This window comes from Crassostrea angulata, chromosome 7 (genome assembly GCF_025612915.1).
Source record: "Crassostrea angulata isolate pt1a10 chromosome 7, ASM2561291v2, whole genome shotgun sequence".
NCBI lineage: Eukaryota > Metazoa > Mollusca > Bivalvia > Ostreida > Ostreidae > Magallana > Magallana angulata.
In genome coordinates, this window is record NC_069117.1 from 46,410,089 (window position 1) to 46,426,331 (window position 16,243).

At 30.8% G+C, this 16,243-nt stretch overlaps 1 protein-coding gene across 2 annotated transcripts in view; it reads right to left on the reverse strand.

The window, feature by feature from the left end:
* Nucleotides 1-15,954, reverse strand: part of LOC128192314 (uncharacterized) — a 29,686-nt gene extending 13,732 nt beyond the window's left edge. For both annotated transcript variants that reach the window (XM_052864908.1, XM_052864907.1), the window contains exons 1-23: nucleotides 15,873-15,954; nucleotides 14,414-14,611; nucleotides 14,260-14,336; nucleotides 13,870-13,966; nucleotides 12,827-13,000; nucleotides 10,086-10,213; nucleotides 9,782-9,845; nucleotides 9,246-9,422; nucleotides 8,836-9,147; nucleotides 7,860-8,084; nucleotides 6,094-6,194; nucleotides 5,873-5,957; nucleotides 4,590-4,733; nucleotides 4,317-4,499; nucleotides 4,112-4,219; nucleotides 3,320-3,694; nucleotides 3,111-3,217; nucleotides 2,930-3,011; nucleotides 2,680-2,832; nucleotides 2,223-2,417; nucleotides 1,312-1,425; nucleotides 1,026-1,082; nucleotides 102-326 (exon numbers count right to left, since the gene is read on the reverse strand). In XM_052864908.1, coding sequence (XP_052720868.1) covers nucleotides 102-326; nucleotides 1,026-1,082; nucleotides 1,312-1,425; nucleotides 2,223-2,417; nucleotides 2,680-2,832; nucleotides 2,930-3,011; nucleotides 3,111-3,217; nucleotides 3,320-3,694; nucleotides 4,112-4,219; nucleotides 4,317-4,499; nucleotides 4,590-4,733; nucleotides 5,873-5,957; nucleotides 6,094-6,194; nucleotides 7,860-8,084; nucleotides 8,836-9,147; nucleotides 9,246-9,422; nucleotides 9,782-9,845; nucleotides 10,086-10,213; nucleotides 12,827-13,000; nucleotides 13,870-13,966; nucleotides 14,260-14,336; nucleotides 14,414-14,611; nucleotides 15,873-15,915 — 3,424 coding nt within the window. In that variant the 5' untranslated portion in view covers nucleotides 15,916-15,954. The remainder of the gene's footprint in view (nucleotides 1-101; nucleotides 327-1,025; nucleotides 1,083-1,311; nucleotides 1,426-2,222; nucleotides 2,418-2,679; nucleotides 2,833-2,929; nucleotides 3,012-3,110; nucleotides 3,218-3,319; nucleotides 3,695-4,111; nucleotides 4,220-4,316; nucleotides 4,500-4,589; nucleotides 4,734-5,872; nucleotides 5,958-6,093; nucleotides 6,195-7,859; nucleotides 8,085-8,835; nucleotides 9,148-9,245; nucleotides 9,423-9,781; nucleotides 9,846-10,085; nucleotides 10,214-12,826; nucleotides 13,001-13,869; nucleotides 13,967-14,259; nucleotides 14,337-14,413; nucleotides 14,612-15,872) is intronic.
* Between the last annotated feature and the right edge of the window lie 289 nt (nucleotides 15,955-16,243).

Consider the following 16,243-nt stretch of genomic DNA (forward strand, 5'->3'; position numbering starts at 1 on the left):
TTGAACTGATATGCAACATTGTTTTGACACTTTAACATCGTCGTTAAAAGCTTTTATCATTTTAAAAATGTCATTTATTTTGTCATATATCAATAACAGACCTGCAGGTACAATCCAGGCTCCTGGGAACACTCTATAATTCAAGTAAATTTCAGTGAAATTTTGAGCATTCATTTCTTCAATTATATCGAAGTCGTTCTTGTCATTTTGGATTTCATTGTCGTACAATGTATTTGACTTCTGACAGCAATCATTTGACCAATCAAACCAGTTCTTTTTATTCATTTCTTCCGGGGTTAGTTCCGCTGTTGTGTGTACAGTTGTACCTGTATAACATTTTGAAATTTGAAGCAGCTGTATGTTTATTGATACTCCCGTAAGGACATGGTCCAGTGTGATATATTTTTATATAATTATCATCTTTCTTTCTTAATAAGAATCGATAATGGCATAGCCACTAGATTATGATTAAACACGTTTTGAATTAAAAGGTCTATACACATTGGTATGTTTATAAACTTGTATTTTGTTTGTTAACTGTTGTGAATGGAAAAATACCAAATATAAAGAAAGGATACAAAAATCAAAATTAAAGGAAACTGAAATTAAAGTCGTTGTCGCCTGCAAGCCGACTGAATGATATATCTCTATACATGATTAAGTCAATCACAACATTTCATGTCTGTTTTGTCTCAGTTATAATCCAGAATCTAGGTGACAAAATATGTTTAAACACTCGCGTCTTAGACAATCAAATTATGATAACTAGAACTAGCCATGTCTTTCTCTTTGTGAAAAATAATTCTTATACCAAGATATAAATCTAATATAAGAATGATTTGGCTATAAAACCGAAGAGCTGAATTTTGAAGACGTTTAAACTATGCGAATTATCAAATTTAATGATGTCTATGTAATATATATCATATTGATTTTACACGGGAATCGGGTCAGTTGATTTTTGTTAACGTTAAAATATAAATTTCGTTTTCATTTTTCAAAACATTTTTGGATACGTTACCCACCCACTTGAGATATTGTTGAAGTTGTTGGCATTTGAGTGAAATTTTCATATTCTTTATCTGTAATAAAAATACATATGGTTATATCTACATATGTATATGTGATAAAGTTGCAATTTTTAAAAAATAATCTAAGTTTCAGAAATACATTTAACTGTTTATTGGTTGGTTAAATTTATCAAATACCTATTATAGTTTATACGGAAATAATGATGATTAGAATAATGTTTAATTAACAGCAAGCCCTTTTTATTTTAAAATAAACTATGTGTTTATTCCGAACATTTACTTATGAAGCATAACGCTGAATTCCTTTCACTGCATAATTGGCTTTCTAGAGTACCATTGCACCCTAAAACTCTACAAAATAGTGGTTCGAATTTTTTCAGATGCTCTCGAGTACCTGAAAGAAAACAAATCATCAAGCATTAAAATATATATATTTTAGTTTGTAATAAAATTAAAAGCTCCAATTTGCATACAGTCAGTATTCAATGAAATCTAACGAGATCGACTTGTTTTTTTTAACGAAAAAACACAGTAGGAAATCTTTATTTCTAGATCTTTTGTAAACACTAACTGTTAAGTTTCTTGAAAATCTATTTTTGTTAATTTAAGTGAGCATCTCAAAATACAAGTGCACGTACTATAGAATCATTTAGGAAATTGTAATTGTTCGCACTTCGAAGAAGATAATACTGTAACATTCAGTTTCTTCATATTGTTACGTGTGTTTGGTGATATATTTTCTATATTTTATCCAAAACACTTATTTTTACCGTCTTTTTTTTAAAAGGGATCCTCTCAAGTATTTAAAATGCATCAAATGTTGCTATATTTTATAACGTATAGTACGATTTCGAGCATATGTAAAAAAGAGAGAGCATAAAATAGATTATTTCTTTGTAAACTGCAGAAGGCGTGCATAAAATACCTTTTCTTTATGTACACTCATGAGAATTATTCATATAGAGATTCAGTTCAAAATAACTTCATATTGAATAACGATGATGTTCGCCTACCAAACAACGGAAAATCGTACAAAAATAAAATCATTAATTTTGTTTAGTTTAATCCAATAACATAAATGAAAAACAAATATTTGCAAAGGGGTTAAAATACTGTTAATAACAAGAATTTACAAAAGCATACACAATGTTAACCTAAGTCGGCCACATTAAGTCTAAATCGGACAAGTACCATTTATTTTTCTCCAGATAAATTCTCTAAATATTTCAGTCCAAATTGTCTCTGTTTTCACTGATTTCAAGACCTTTGAAAGAAGGCCTGGGTCGTATTCTCTTGGGTTGAAAATCTTCGCAGAAAGGTTTGAACACCTGTCTGCAGCTTCATAATAAGTTGCATTTGGCAGAAATATGTATCTAAGAACATGATCTGTAAAGAAAAAATGTGATTTATCTCCAAATTTGTTCAATTTTCTTCTCATTTAATCAAAGTAGCAATCATTTGCAGAGCTCACCTGTGACTCATATAATCTTCTATCATATTATCGTTTAAACTAGTATGTAATTACTAGGCCAAAAACGGCGGGCAGTTTTGTAGTTATTGTACATATCAAAAATGGTTTATCATCATACAATCTTTGAACCAAAGGAAGAATCGAAGTATAATCAAAATATAAATAAGATGTGCATACCATGGAATTTTTGGCAGATCACATGATGCGTTTCATTACAAGCTGTTCCTTTGAATGTATAACTCATTGGAAATACGTCAAAATCAATGCTGGCTACAACACATTGCTTTCCTTCGTTTTCCAGCTCCATGGCTTCTATATCGACATCTTTTACTTCAGAAAAATATATAATAACTGTAAAACTCATTTATACAGATTAGTATTTGTACTTAAATTGATGTTACACTCTTATAACTGACTTGTTCCTTACTTGTACTGTACACCACGGCTGTTGTATTTTCTGAGTAGTCAGATACATTTGTCTGATCTAGTAGACAGTGACATTCATTTTCCTGTAATGATGATAATGATTTTCCTTTCAAAGAATTCATTGAATTAAAAAATTAAACGATACCAAATTATTTATTAGTGTAAGCAACATATGTTCTCACCAATGATTTAAAGTTAGGGAATTCCACGCATTGATTGGAACATTCATAAGCTGCTTCAGGATTAATTGCAATATTAAAGGCATTACTTTGAAGTCCACCACTATATCCTAAAAAAAAGTTAGTCAATTAGTTGAATTTAATTTAATTTCAAACTACACACAAAACAATAAATATATGTATTTTAAAACATTTGAAAGAAAAATATTTACCTGTTTGCATTATCCAATTACTAACAAATAATCCATAATTGGTGCAAGTTTCTTCCAAACCTTTGTTTTGTAGTATTTGTGACACATTTGTATCTTCCATATCAGGTAAATCATAACTCCAAACACTTCCATAGTTTTGTTGGCACTGAAAAGCAGCCTCAATACAGTTATGATCTTGTATCACTTTGACTATATAATCTACATGTATCACATGACTTTCAGTGGAGGCTGTTGTTAAATCGGGGCTGGTGATGGTATGTGGGGTCGTAGTACGGGTGGAAGTAGAAGTGGTAGTAGTATTTGTAGTAATATTCGTAGTAAAATTAGTCGTAGCAGTGGTAGTGATGGCTTCAGTAGTTGTTGTCTCCTCTTTTTCTATGACGAATGAAAATAAAACAAGTAATCAAGTTAATTATGGAACAATATGAATCAATTATAATGTACCTCCTAATTAAAAAGATTGGTTAGTTTGAATTTAGTTATTTGCCTACATTGAATTAAGTACTATTCAGTACTTGTACTCGTTTATAGTCTTTAAAATTGAGTTTATAATTATATTTTTCGACAGATTTTTAGTGCAATATTTATTATCTTGAAAACATAATGACGAAAAAGATTTGTACGTAAACAATTGTAAATACTGGTAAAAGAGTGTCAGAATCATTTGATTTAGAGGGCAAAATAGAATTAAGATCCTGCAAGTGTTCTTCTCGTTTAGATGATGCATTTATATTTTGATAAAACCTCTATAAAATATTCCCAAGCGGTGCTTTTTATATAACTTTACTATACCTTTAATACAAATGGAATATGTCTTTTCTTCACAATCTGTCGTAACAATGGAACTATTTGAAAACATCTTTCTGCAGTATCCACCATGATCAGTCTCATTTTGACAATCTTTAAGAGAAAATTGTTGAAATAACTTCTGATTATCACTCAATATTAGAAGAAAGTATTTGGAATAAATACCAGCAATATTCCAATCGAACAGAACCTTTCCTTCCCAGTTGATTTTTTCTGGTTATTGCCGTCCAGTATGTTCCATTTGCTATCTTACTATTGTATAGATGTCGACTGGAAATCGAGGAAGCTAAAGTGGCACCTTTATCTTTACAAAATATGTTAGAGTCTGTGAAATTCAACGGCGTTTGACTTGTAAAGTAGAAAGAATCATTTGCTACAAAAAGAAAAGGAAGAAATACATGTATGCCATGAATGATGCCATGAAAGATGTGTTAATTCTTATTTCAATAACAAAAATACATACCTCTTAGGCATAATGGTTGTAGCGATTCCTCGCAATCTTTCACATAAAGAATATATGAAACAGGGAACACATGTGTATTTGTAGAGACTTGTACACAATTGACACCAACGGAAGGGGCGGTCGTTTCTAGTATATCTCCACTCTCTAAGAATACAATACAAGGGTGTTAAAGCTGACATAAATTCATAAATACGCATTATTTCCCTTTTATCTCCGACTACCGCCATATTAGTTGTCGATTTCTATTTTCTGCTCATCGCTACACACCCCCTATATAAGGCCGAGAGCACTATTCATGCTTCACTGCATTCAGGCATTTCATTCACCCGAACACGTTACCTTGGACGAAAAGACATGTAGAGACACGTTGGGAACAAAAATAATATGACAACCACTTCACTGGCAAGGCATATCCAATGGATGACGAAGCAAAACAGACTGAAATCCAACCACAAATACTTCTAAAATCCTCAATAAGTGTAGACCGTTTTCCTGTGTATATTAAAACATCGCACATGCGCAAACTACACAATGTGGCAGATCGAGCAATGTCAATGATCGCATGGATTTTAGAAACGGAGCCTTTTTTGTAGGAACGGATGAAACGATGTTACGTTGTTACTCTCTTGGATTGACTATCGTTTAGCTACTGTGTTAGATGTACTACCGCCGGGGTTTTAAAAATGATGCAGACTTTATGTTTTCTGTATGAACGACACACGTGTTCGATGTGCATGCGAAGTAAGGCAGCACTATCTGTGCAAAATATACCTTGGAAAATTTTTGAAAGAATAAATATATTTTGTATTTATTAATTGTTGTTTCATTTATTACTTATTACATTTTACTACATTGTGTAAATCATGCATTTAGAAGTCCGTGCAACCCGAATGTCTCGATCAGAAAGCAACCGACCGTAACTTTCTCAACCGGTATACTGTGATTTCATCAATATTCATTGAACACCAATTTTCGTGGATTTCGTTGTTAAGTTGATCTTCGAAATTAAATGTTCATTGAAGTTCAATATCAACTAACATTTTGTATTGATAGGATCATTGGCCACGAAATTACGTATCTTTGAAACTGTGGTTTTCAGAAAATCCACGAAAAATGATACACACGAAAATTAATGAAACCACAGTATATACCCCAGTGACAGTAGAGGAGCGATCGAAACTAATATATATGGCGACCAAATGCTTTTATGAATTCATGTCAGCTTTAATAAAAATATTATCATAACAGTTTCAAAAGACATCTTTTTGTTGATCAATACTCACTTGAAAAATACAGATCAATCGTATGTTTATTTGAGCTCTCAGCTGCATGATGAAACAAACTTGATATGTTGAAACAACTGTTGTTCTGTAAAAATTGTACAAAGTTATTTGATGGAAACTTTCAAAAGAAATCGAAATTGCATTCTACATGTATTAATATTAATTCATAAAAATTGTGAGGAAACTTTGCAAAATGTCAATACAATGTAAATCATATTTACCATCATTCCGAAATACCAACACTTCCGACATAGTACTGCACAATCATAAATATCAGTAACTTCAGACAAAGAATCATTGGGGTTATAAATTGTATACGTGCCTGAAAAGTTAATTTAGTTAAAGTAAAAAGATCTATTCCAGACACAAAACATTATTTTATAGGACATTCAACATTGATAAGACGATTCACATTTATAATAGAGAAGTAATAGTTCAGTAAACCAGCTATCTATATATAGCATTATAACAGTTACTTGATTCAAAGGGTCGGATAACGTCGAGTTGCCAGCCGCGGATCATCAGTTCAAACGAGAAAGCGTCGAGTTTCATCTGATCATCTGCGCCTGGTAACGAAACGTGATCCGGCTTTTTGGATCAAGTTACTTTTATAATAATAAATTCATTATATACCCTTGTCTATTTAAAAGTTTTGATTACAAAACTATCCTTTTAAAATCAAGTGTATGACGTTTACGTATATAACAAAGCTATTTTGAAACGAAATCTTTTTAAAAAGCGCTAAAATACACGTGTTATTTAATGCGTACTACGTCATCAGATTTAGAGAGTGATGATGCGGAATCGGAAAACCACAGTGAGGTGATTCGGAAAATCATACAACGCTCTGTAAAATCGACAGTTCCAAGAAGGAATAATTGATGGGTATAAAATGAAACGAATTATTGAATGAAATCTTATAATTGGTAAAACAATACTTTTCTTTCTTAACCCCAGCAATATTTTAAAACGAAACAATGAACACTTTAAATTTTGATCTTTTTCTTTACGATTTTTTGTGCTGGATATTTGTTGTTTATGACAAGATATTTTACACAAAGTCACATATTCCAACTGAAAAGGCAGAACAGCATCATGTTTCATGACTATACTCTTACAAATATAAGCTTCATGTAAGTCAAATATTCATAGAATATGATATAAACTTATGAGCTTACAACACGTTTAAATTCAATGGTGTTGTGAACGGTGTATTATTTTCCACGGTTTTCGCTCGTATATGAACATGGTTTTGGAAAAGCGATTTTTTAAGAAAACTAAAATGTGAATGTTTCGGCTTCAAGTTCAAAATTTAATGCTCGAATATAAACCGAACGATCACGTTCGTGCCAAAATAGCTCGATTTTCTGCCAGATGACTGTAAAAGCAAGCTGTTGATCTATTTTCATAAACAAGGTATTGCATATTTTTTAACGTTTATCCCACTGATTTTTGTAGTACGTGCTTATTTTTAGAGCAAAGATATAATGATGATACAGAAGTAAATATAAGACATCAGACCTCAGGATCATGAAGGAATTTCACACTTAATAAAATTTCAGTCAGTCATTAGATGGTTGCGTTTCATTAAATAAGGATTGGAATTTACCATTATATCAAGACAATTTAATTGCATTTCAATTTTGTCAATTTTTTCATTCAATAAACGTTAAGACAGTTTACAATTTTTGACTTAAGTCTAAGTTTGCTTCATGATTGTGAAGTGGGACGAAAAAAAGACAAAAAGAAAATCAACATATATTTTATCTTCTCTGAATCTTTTGAACATTTCTTACTATAGAAACTAACTTTTTTTTTTATACGTAAATGCGTCGTCTAAATAAAAAAAAAAGTCAACGTAGGAATTCGAGAAAATCAAACATCTTTTAAAGTTGAAATACATTATTGCATTAAAATTGAAACAGAATCGATGCATGTAACTCCAGGAAAGATATCTATCTTTCGTTTTGTGATTCAACAAACTAACCTGCAGGTACAATCCAGGGTCCTTTGAACACTCTTTTATTCAAATATATTTCAGTAAAATTTTGGGCATTCATTTCATGAATTATATTGAAGTTGTCATCGTCATTTTGAATTTCCTCGTCATACAATATTTTTGACTTCCGACAGCAATCACTTGACGAATCAAACCAGTTCTTTTTATTCTTGTCTTCCAGGGTTTCTTCCGTTGTTGTATGCAGAACTGTACCTGTAAACAATTCTTTAAAATTAGGCGACTCTACTAGTGTTCGCATGATAATTGTTTCATTCCATATTAAGAAAAATATTTATATTCAAAGTATATTTCCTTTTATGTTTGCATTGGAAATCTGCGACGTTCAATTACCTATAAATACACTTTGCTTATTCATGCGCCATGAGCACAAATGAGTTTGTTTATTTTTGTAAGATTGAATAATACTTTCAACCTTACATAACCAATTTGATATGTACTTTTGAAAAATAATTATCTAATAATATAGACTCCTTATTAAAAAAAGAATACACAGTTTCTGGCACTATATTTTTAGTCGCGGAAGCGAACTAAATAAAATGTAAATATGGCTTTTCCATGTATGTTTATATCCCTGACTGAGAGCATATATGATGGCTTTACAGCGACGATACACATATATTTCATACAAATGGACATCAATATGAATATAAATATAAGTACTTAATGCTTATTTTTAGAGGTCGTCGGTCTTACACCCTTATCATACTGCGTTAACGAGCGGTATTCAATTTGTCTGCACCGCTTGGTGTGTTATAGGACCAACGACATCAACTAATAAGCATTGAATGCTTAAATAAACCCAAAGTATACTTCGATGGTATTCTCCTGGAGGTCTTTCGTTGTTCTGAATTTTTTAATATAATCAATTCATCCAAATTGTCATGTATTTTTATATATAAATTCATACTTTTCGCCCCCGACAAACATCTAAGAAAAAACCTACTTTCAGTAGTATGTGTTGTCTGTGATCCTAGATAGTGCATATCCGTCCCTGTTGCACTCGATGTGAGAATGCTACAGTTGCTAGAAAAAATATTCATTTTGCAAGACAATGGATTCCAGGTCTTTCTTTCAATTACTCCACTCCACACAGATATTTTTTCTGCTATGAATTGCGAGAAGGTTAGAATCTTTTCTAAAGCTCCTGACTGAAAGTCTTCAGGTAAAAACAAATAAGCAGATTCCTTTTTACAGTAGTTCCAACTCTCCATGAAATTTGTTTCATTGTCAGAAAATATGTAGTTGATCTTTTTATCTGTGGAATGAAAAGGTGCTATATAATGATACCTGAAAAGGTAATGATGGGTATTAATGTTAGAACTTATAAAAAAATTTGAAATTAAGTTAAAATACCTGTAACTTTCTGGCAAAGTGTTGCAATAGATTCGTTACAGTACGTAGTGTGTACTGTGAAGGTGATTGGTCTAATTTCCATCTTTAGGTTGGCTACAACACATAGGTCTTCTCCCAAAGTATTGAGAGTGTCTCCCTGAAGGTCAGGGTCAGCATTGATCTCGTATATATGTTGACCTGCCAAAATTTGTATTTTTTTTTCATATACAACATTTGATAACAATAAGCATATAAAATCAAAGTTATAATTGGTTGAGAAATAAATAAACAAAAGAATCATTGGACAATTTGCCAACTCTCGTAACTAACCACCATCAATCTTAATACAATACAGTAAGTACAATGCATGCAAATCAATTCTAAATATCTATGAACAGATTTATAAGAAACAAATCATAATTATTTATAAGAGAAATCAAAATCGGAGTGGCCTCTATCTGGTCAATAGTGTTTCATAAGGATAACTGTAAGATTAATTATTTCGAAATTTCAGTAAAAAGACCCCATTCCCCTCTTTTTGCTTGTTATCTGTTTACCTGTCTCTTTGTCAATCTGTATAGAAGGTTCTGCATTTCCTCTTTCACATTTGCATTTCAAATCCTTCGAATGAATTAAAAATGATATCGTTATACTTCACATATAAGATGATAGCATATTCATAAAAAAAAGTTTAGGCATACAAAAGTCAATTTTTTTAAACGAATATAAGTCGACTATTCTGTAGATGGAATAAATATTTCAGCTAAATGTACGCTATTCGTATACTGATTTTATCAAATATTAAACACTGTGTAAGATGTTAATCTCAAATTGCCCATAAGATTTACGAAAAAATCCTACCTGTTCTGTAAATGTTACGTGAAAAAACTGATATGCGTCACACTCCTGAGCACAGTTATAAGCTTTCAACAGTTTTTCAAAGGGTAAATGCGATGAGTTTAAACTAGTAGGTAAAGCTAGCCCAAAATCTACAATGAATAATGAATATGTTATATTGATATTTTTTACTACATTTTGAACGAACCATGACCCATAGACCCTAGTATACAAGCTTAAATTAATATACCTTTATTTCGTTGTTAATAAAAGTTTTGTGTTTTTAACAACCTTAGCAGCCAAATGCTTGACTTAACTTTCATCACATGGACAGTTCAATGTTTTATATCATCATCATTGTCACCATCGTTGTTTTGACATTCTTTTTACTTATATTACTCTCTACAGAGTCACAAGAGTAACACAAGTAAAATAAGTTGACTTGGTGAAAAAATTCAAATGAAGAATAAATATATGCTCTAGAGAATAGAATAGAAATTAAAAAAAAGGTTTGAATGGTGTTTTGTTTTTAAATTCTTAAGTATAGACCCCATAGTGATTTGAAGGTAATACGAGGCCAATGTTAGCAAAACATGTTGTGAGAGAAAACTGTCAAAAATTGTGTTTCAAGGGCCCAAATCCTTCATTTTAAGATATTCAGTTAAAGCATCTAAATAGAATATATTAAAAGTGTTTTCACAACAAGATCGCTTACTTATAAATGAGTTGCAAAATGTATATATGAAGTAGAGAAAGACTTTTTGTTAAGATTAAAATGAATTGCTACAACTTATATAACTAGCATTAGTTGTGAAGATATTATAAAACACCATAGACTTGAGATTCTTCTATGACATCAGAATCATACATACCGGGGAGCCCATGAAAACGTAGAATACAAAATAATTGAGTAAAAACGTCTATTCGAGATAAAAATAATACATTTTGCAATACAAAAATGTAAATTTGATTTGATTTGCGCAATGCTTGCCATTTTTTGATTTCTTTTTTATTCGATGAATAATTCTCAAGGCAATGCCATATGTAACTCATGTAGGTGTTCGTTTTAGCTTGAATAAAAATATGGTTATATTTTGGGGTTTTAAATCGTAATTATTTCATTCATTTCATATTGAACAGAAAAGTTTTCCTTTTTGATTTACATTTATTGAACATGAAATAATATACGGACATGAAAAATTGTACCTATACACGTTGTTTTGAACATTCTTGGTATTAGAGGTATCGTTAGATTACCTTAATTTTATTCTAAATTATTATGGCTTGCAATATCTATGACAAATATACGTATTTAAAATCATTAGATAGCCCTGAAGATGCATATTGTGATGAATCTTATTATTTGCAAGCTTGTCCTACTTCTATTTTGTAGTCTTCTCATCAACATTTCAAATTAAAGATGAAATTGACTTCTTCAAGATTTTCATTTGATGCTACATGTATAAAATCATTGTGATACAGGGATACTAAAAGTATCTTTTTAACACTATTTTCTCAATTATATTCTTTGGTTAATGTATTGATTGACCATTTTATAAATATATTTTTAAAATGAAACATTACGGAACTTGTACGATATCTATGTCCTTGGGTCATTTATCAAACAAATTAACCTTTCACTATAGAAAACTAGAAACGGGATAATGAACCAATTTGGTTTACCGGGCACTTGTTACCAATTGTTGCCTTTAATATTCGACAAGAATGCTAAAAAAGTAACAAAGTATTGTTATAACACGGTGCTCTGATTTTTTAATCGAATTTCTCTTTGTAAATGTAATTTTCCTTTAAATGCAATTGAAACACCTCATATCAGCAGATATACTGCTATATTTGTACCTACCCGATATCATTTAAATTGTGCAGTGAATTTTTACCAATTTAAACTTTTATTTGTCTAATTGTGCACAGTAGGGGTCCGAGGAGCACTTGATATAATCTAGAGATTTAACATGTAACCCTGATTTAGGTTCCTATCAACAGGTAAATGTTTCAAAGCAATAACGTTTTAAGAATTTGAATTAAGCAGCATGAAAAAAGTTTTGAAGACTTATTTTAAACAGAGTTGAATCACGTTCCTTAATTGCCTTAACAATTCCCCCAAAAAAGCATTGAAGTTCTCTGAAATTGGGATATTCAAATCTTTACTTGATAAATAAAAGTAATAATGAATTACACAATAACACAATTTGCATATCGAACACGTCCAGCCATGAACAGTATCGTCAAATCTTAATGACTAACATCGCATTCGGTTGGTAAAACGTTGTCGATTTGCACTTTGAACATAATCAATCCCCTTCTAGACACGACTTTATTATCGACTTTTATGAATCATACCATGTGGTCATTCCATTGTAGTCACCCACTGTGCGTAAGAAATGCAATCAATAAAAAACAAATTGCAGAGTATTATCTTATCTAAATTTATGAAGCTTACGTAACACATTTCAGCAATTTTGATTGACCATGGCTATATTAATTGTAGGACTGACGTTCCTTCAAAGCATCCCAAAGAACGGTATAACGACACAAAGAGACACAGTATAACGAAAGGTATGGGTTAATACTCTTATCGTGCCTATGGAAAAAAAGTCCAATTTATCATTGCTCTGAATAAAAGGATTTTCATCCGTGTACTATTTGTAAAAATTGCTTTAAATTGAGAATATCTTGAGCAACACCACTAAAACTAAAATATGTTTCACAAAACATACAGGGTAATAATGCATTGCTGCACATACCTTTACTATTTGTAGAATTCTTTATCGAGCAAACATGCTGAACAAACAGAATATTGGCGGCATTCGATGAATGATCACATCCTTCTAAATCTTTCAGTTTAATATGGGATACATTATCGTGCCTACACACGTCTCCAATCCATGTTCCACTTTCAAGATTTTCAACTAAACCATCTGTAGCATAAAACAAATTTTAAAACACACACCAAAATCCGAAATGAAAAAAAACCCTCAAGTAATTAGTAGGAGAACTGATAAAATATCACTGTATTTCAACTAAACATCTTAAATTATAATCCTTAATCTTAAGAAACTCTTACAATGAATCTTTAACATTTAAGAAAATTTGGATAAATGAAACCTTAAGCCTTGACCCTTTTTGTAAAAATATACACATGTATAACGATCAAACAATCCTTTATCATTATGTTTCAGTTTTTAAAGTTTAATTGTTTTGCATCAAAAATTTATTTCATACAATTTTTCTCTGTTTAAGAAGAACATATTATATAACAACAAACAATCACTTTATTAATATTAATTAATGACGATATCATGACGATCTTGCCCAAACCTTTGAAAATGTATATTACTTGTATTACTGAAACCTATTAACCTTCTTTCATTATCATCTTCTGTTATTTTCTAAGCAACCCCTTACCCAAAATTACCCCTTTACAAGTACTCAACACAAAAACTTCTAATACTTAAATATAAAATATTTAAGACATCATTATTTAAAAAAAAACCAAGCGAACAAAGCCCTTTAGATTGAATCAATGAGTTTTTCAGCTGACAAATGATATAACACATGAAAATTATTTATCAAATAGAAATAGTCTATTTCATTAAAAACAATTAAATTTTAAAATATTTTTTTCATTTTCTTTCTTCAAAACGTGCAAAAAGTTAGAGATTATTTAATCTTAAAAGTGTCAATTTTGCATTTGACATTTTGATAAGATACGTATAAGAGTTAAGTGTTCTGTACCACTTAAAATGTTTGATAAAGAAGAGGATATCCTGACTCCTTGTGCCGTTACCTATAGAGAAGACGTAACTAAACAAGACAATGTCAGACGTCGTGGGGATATTATCACACCCTATCTGCCACGTTTCCGGTGAAGCCTCGATGTTGGTCTGATCAAAAAAGTATGTGTAATCATTACAACATTTTGAAGCAACACAGTTTGTTAAACAAGTACATTAGTGAAAAATTGAATAAATCTATGTCAACGAAAAAATGAGAAAAATATTAAAATTCAATTTATTTTGAATAATGTTTTGTAATAAAGCACTGCACATTTTGGTTTGTTATATGAAATTTGAAAAGCCTTTTGTAGATCATCAGGTTTTAGCAGAAATATTTTAATTGAACATATTTTGGGGAAAACAATGTCATAACGATGCTTGACATGTATTCTCTTTCTTACCAAAGAGTTCCTAATGCAGGTTTGACAGAGATCAAACATCTCCCTTAGGTAAACACCAACTACTTCTCCATAGGAAACTGCAAATACAGAAGTTATTTCTTAGTAGAACAATTACAAGAATGAGAAAATCGATTCCACATTTATTTAATCTTACCAGATTCTACGTACGAAATACAGCTCTGGAGAGGATGCTCAAAGGTATTATTGCTAGTATCACTACACATATCCGGAAGAGGGATACTACCACTACTATATTTTGTTTGAATCCACAAAGTTTTGTTAGCAATCAAATACTGTTCTTCTTGTAAGAAAGCGAAACCATTTCCAATTAGTGTGCATGTAAAAACTAAAACTAAAAAAAAGAACATGAATAAGAATACTTGGAGACAAATGAAGAAAAAAGAGAAAGACTATCAGGGAAATGAATTAAACGTGTTGTTATTAATGCAGTGTTTAACCAATGTAACTTATAACTAATTCTGCCGATGATCTATATGCTAAACTTGTTTTAAAGAACAATGTATGAACTGTAAAGGAGCTTCCGTAAGTGTTTTCTTAGATAGAGGTGATTAATTGTGGGTTTATGAAGTTTTGGCCAAGGAACTTTTGTTAACCGCACTTTTTTTCTTCAAAAACTACAATGATAATTAGTAAAATTCAATATGTACAAATGTGTGAATAAAGTTTAAGTTCTGAAAAAAGAAAGAAAGAAAGTTAAATAAAGAGAGAGATAGATAGACAGATATTGCAATTAATTTGATTACGGTATATTTACACGTATAATTCTATCTATTTCTTACGGAAATTTGCTGTATTTTACAGCTATATATAACTTGACAGACTGAAATATACAGATCCACTTAAAACCAGTGTACCGATCGGTCGAAACCTTCACAGCACTTTAAGAAAAATCACGGACTGCACATAAAAAATCTTGATGATGTCAGACTCAAATTCCCATAGACGGTTTGGCTATTTCTTTTATCTAACTTACTGATGTACATCTCACCCTACTCCGGATATATTGAAATTTAGGAGACCATGCAAATTATTTCAATATATCCGTATTTCAATATAAGCGAAGTTGACTGACGTGAAGCCGTATCCTTAATAAACAATACACTTGCTAATCACTCTTTAATTCTTTGGCAATTGACATTTGCTACATTTTATCTGATATACCTGATTTGATATTAATATAATTATTGGGAAGAAGAAATAATGACGGGAAGGCCAAATGATAGAGCAGATAAATAATTATAATCTAGAACACGTACAACTACATTCCTTATTTTCACCAATTCGATAAACTACATGAACTTTTGGGAACCACTGATTATAAGATAGATATGGATCGATAACGAAACAAACATCGACAAAAATCTCGTCAAAAAATGTACTCTTTCAATCTTTTTAGATATAACAGATTAACTTACAATGTTTAGTCAATGTCAAATATTCCACAGCATGATTTTACAGTATTCTTGGATTTTAAAATATTCCTATCGTCGTGGTTTTGATTGTCAGAAAAGTTACAAAGTATTGATTGTTAGAAAAATTACAAGGATATACTAATATTTTTACATGTTACAATAAAAATAAATTGTATTTACCTGATGTAGTAAAACATGTTTTCCCAAATTTGTGATAATTCATTTTTCTACACGTTGTGATATTCGCTGAGCGCAGGTAGTGTAAAGTTTGACCAGGTTCTTAATCTTATCAGACAGAAAAAAGCAATCGATAATTCACGCCCATTGAAATATTTTTATCGTGATGAAAATAACGTTTAGTGTTTCTGATTTCAGAAAAAGGTGGTTCAGTCGTTTTTGTTTGTTTTTCTTTTTGGTAATTTTTTATTAATAAAACCAAGTATTTAAAAACCCAAGAAAACATTGGTTACACTCACCTGATATTTAATATAAAAAACCGTATTTTAAATGAGTATTTCTTAAAAACAATGAAATACACATAAGGATTTTTT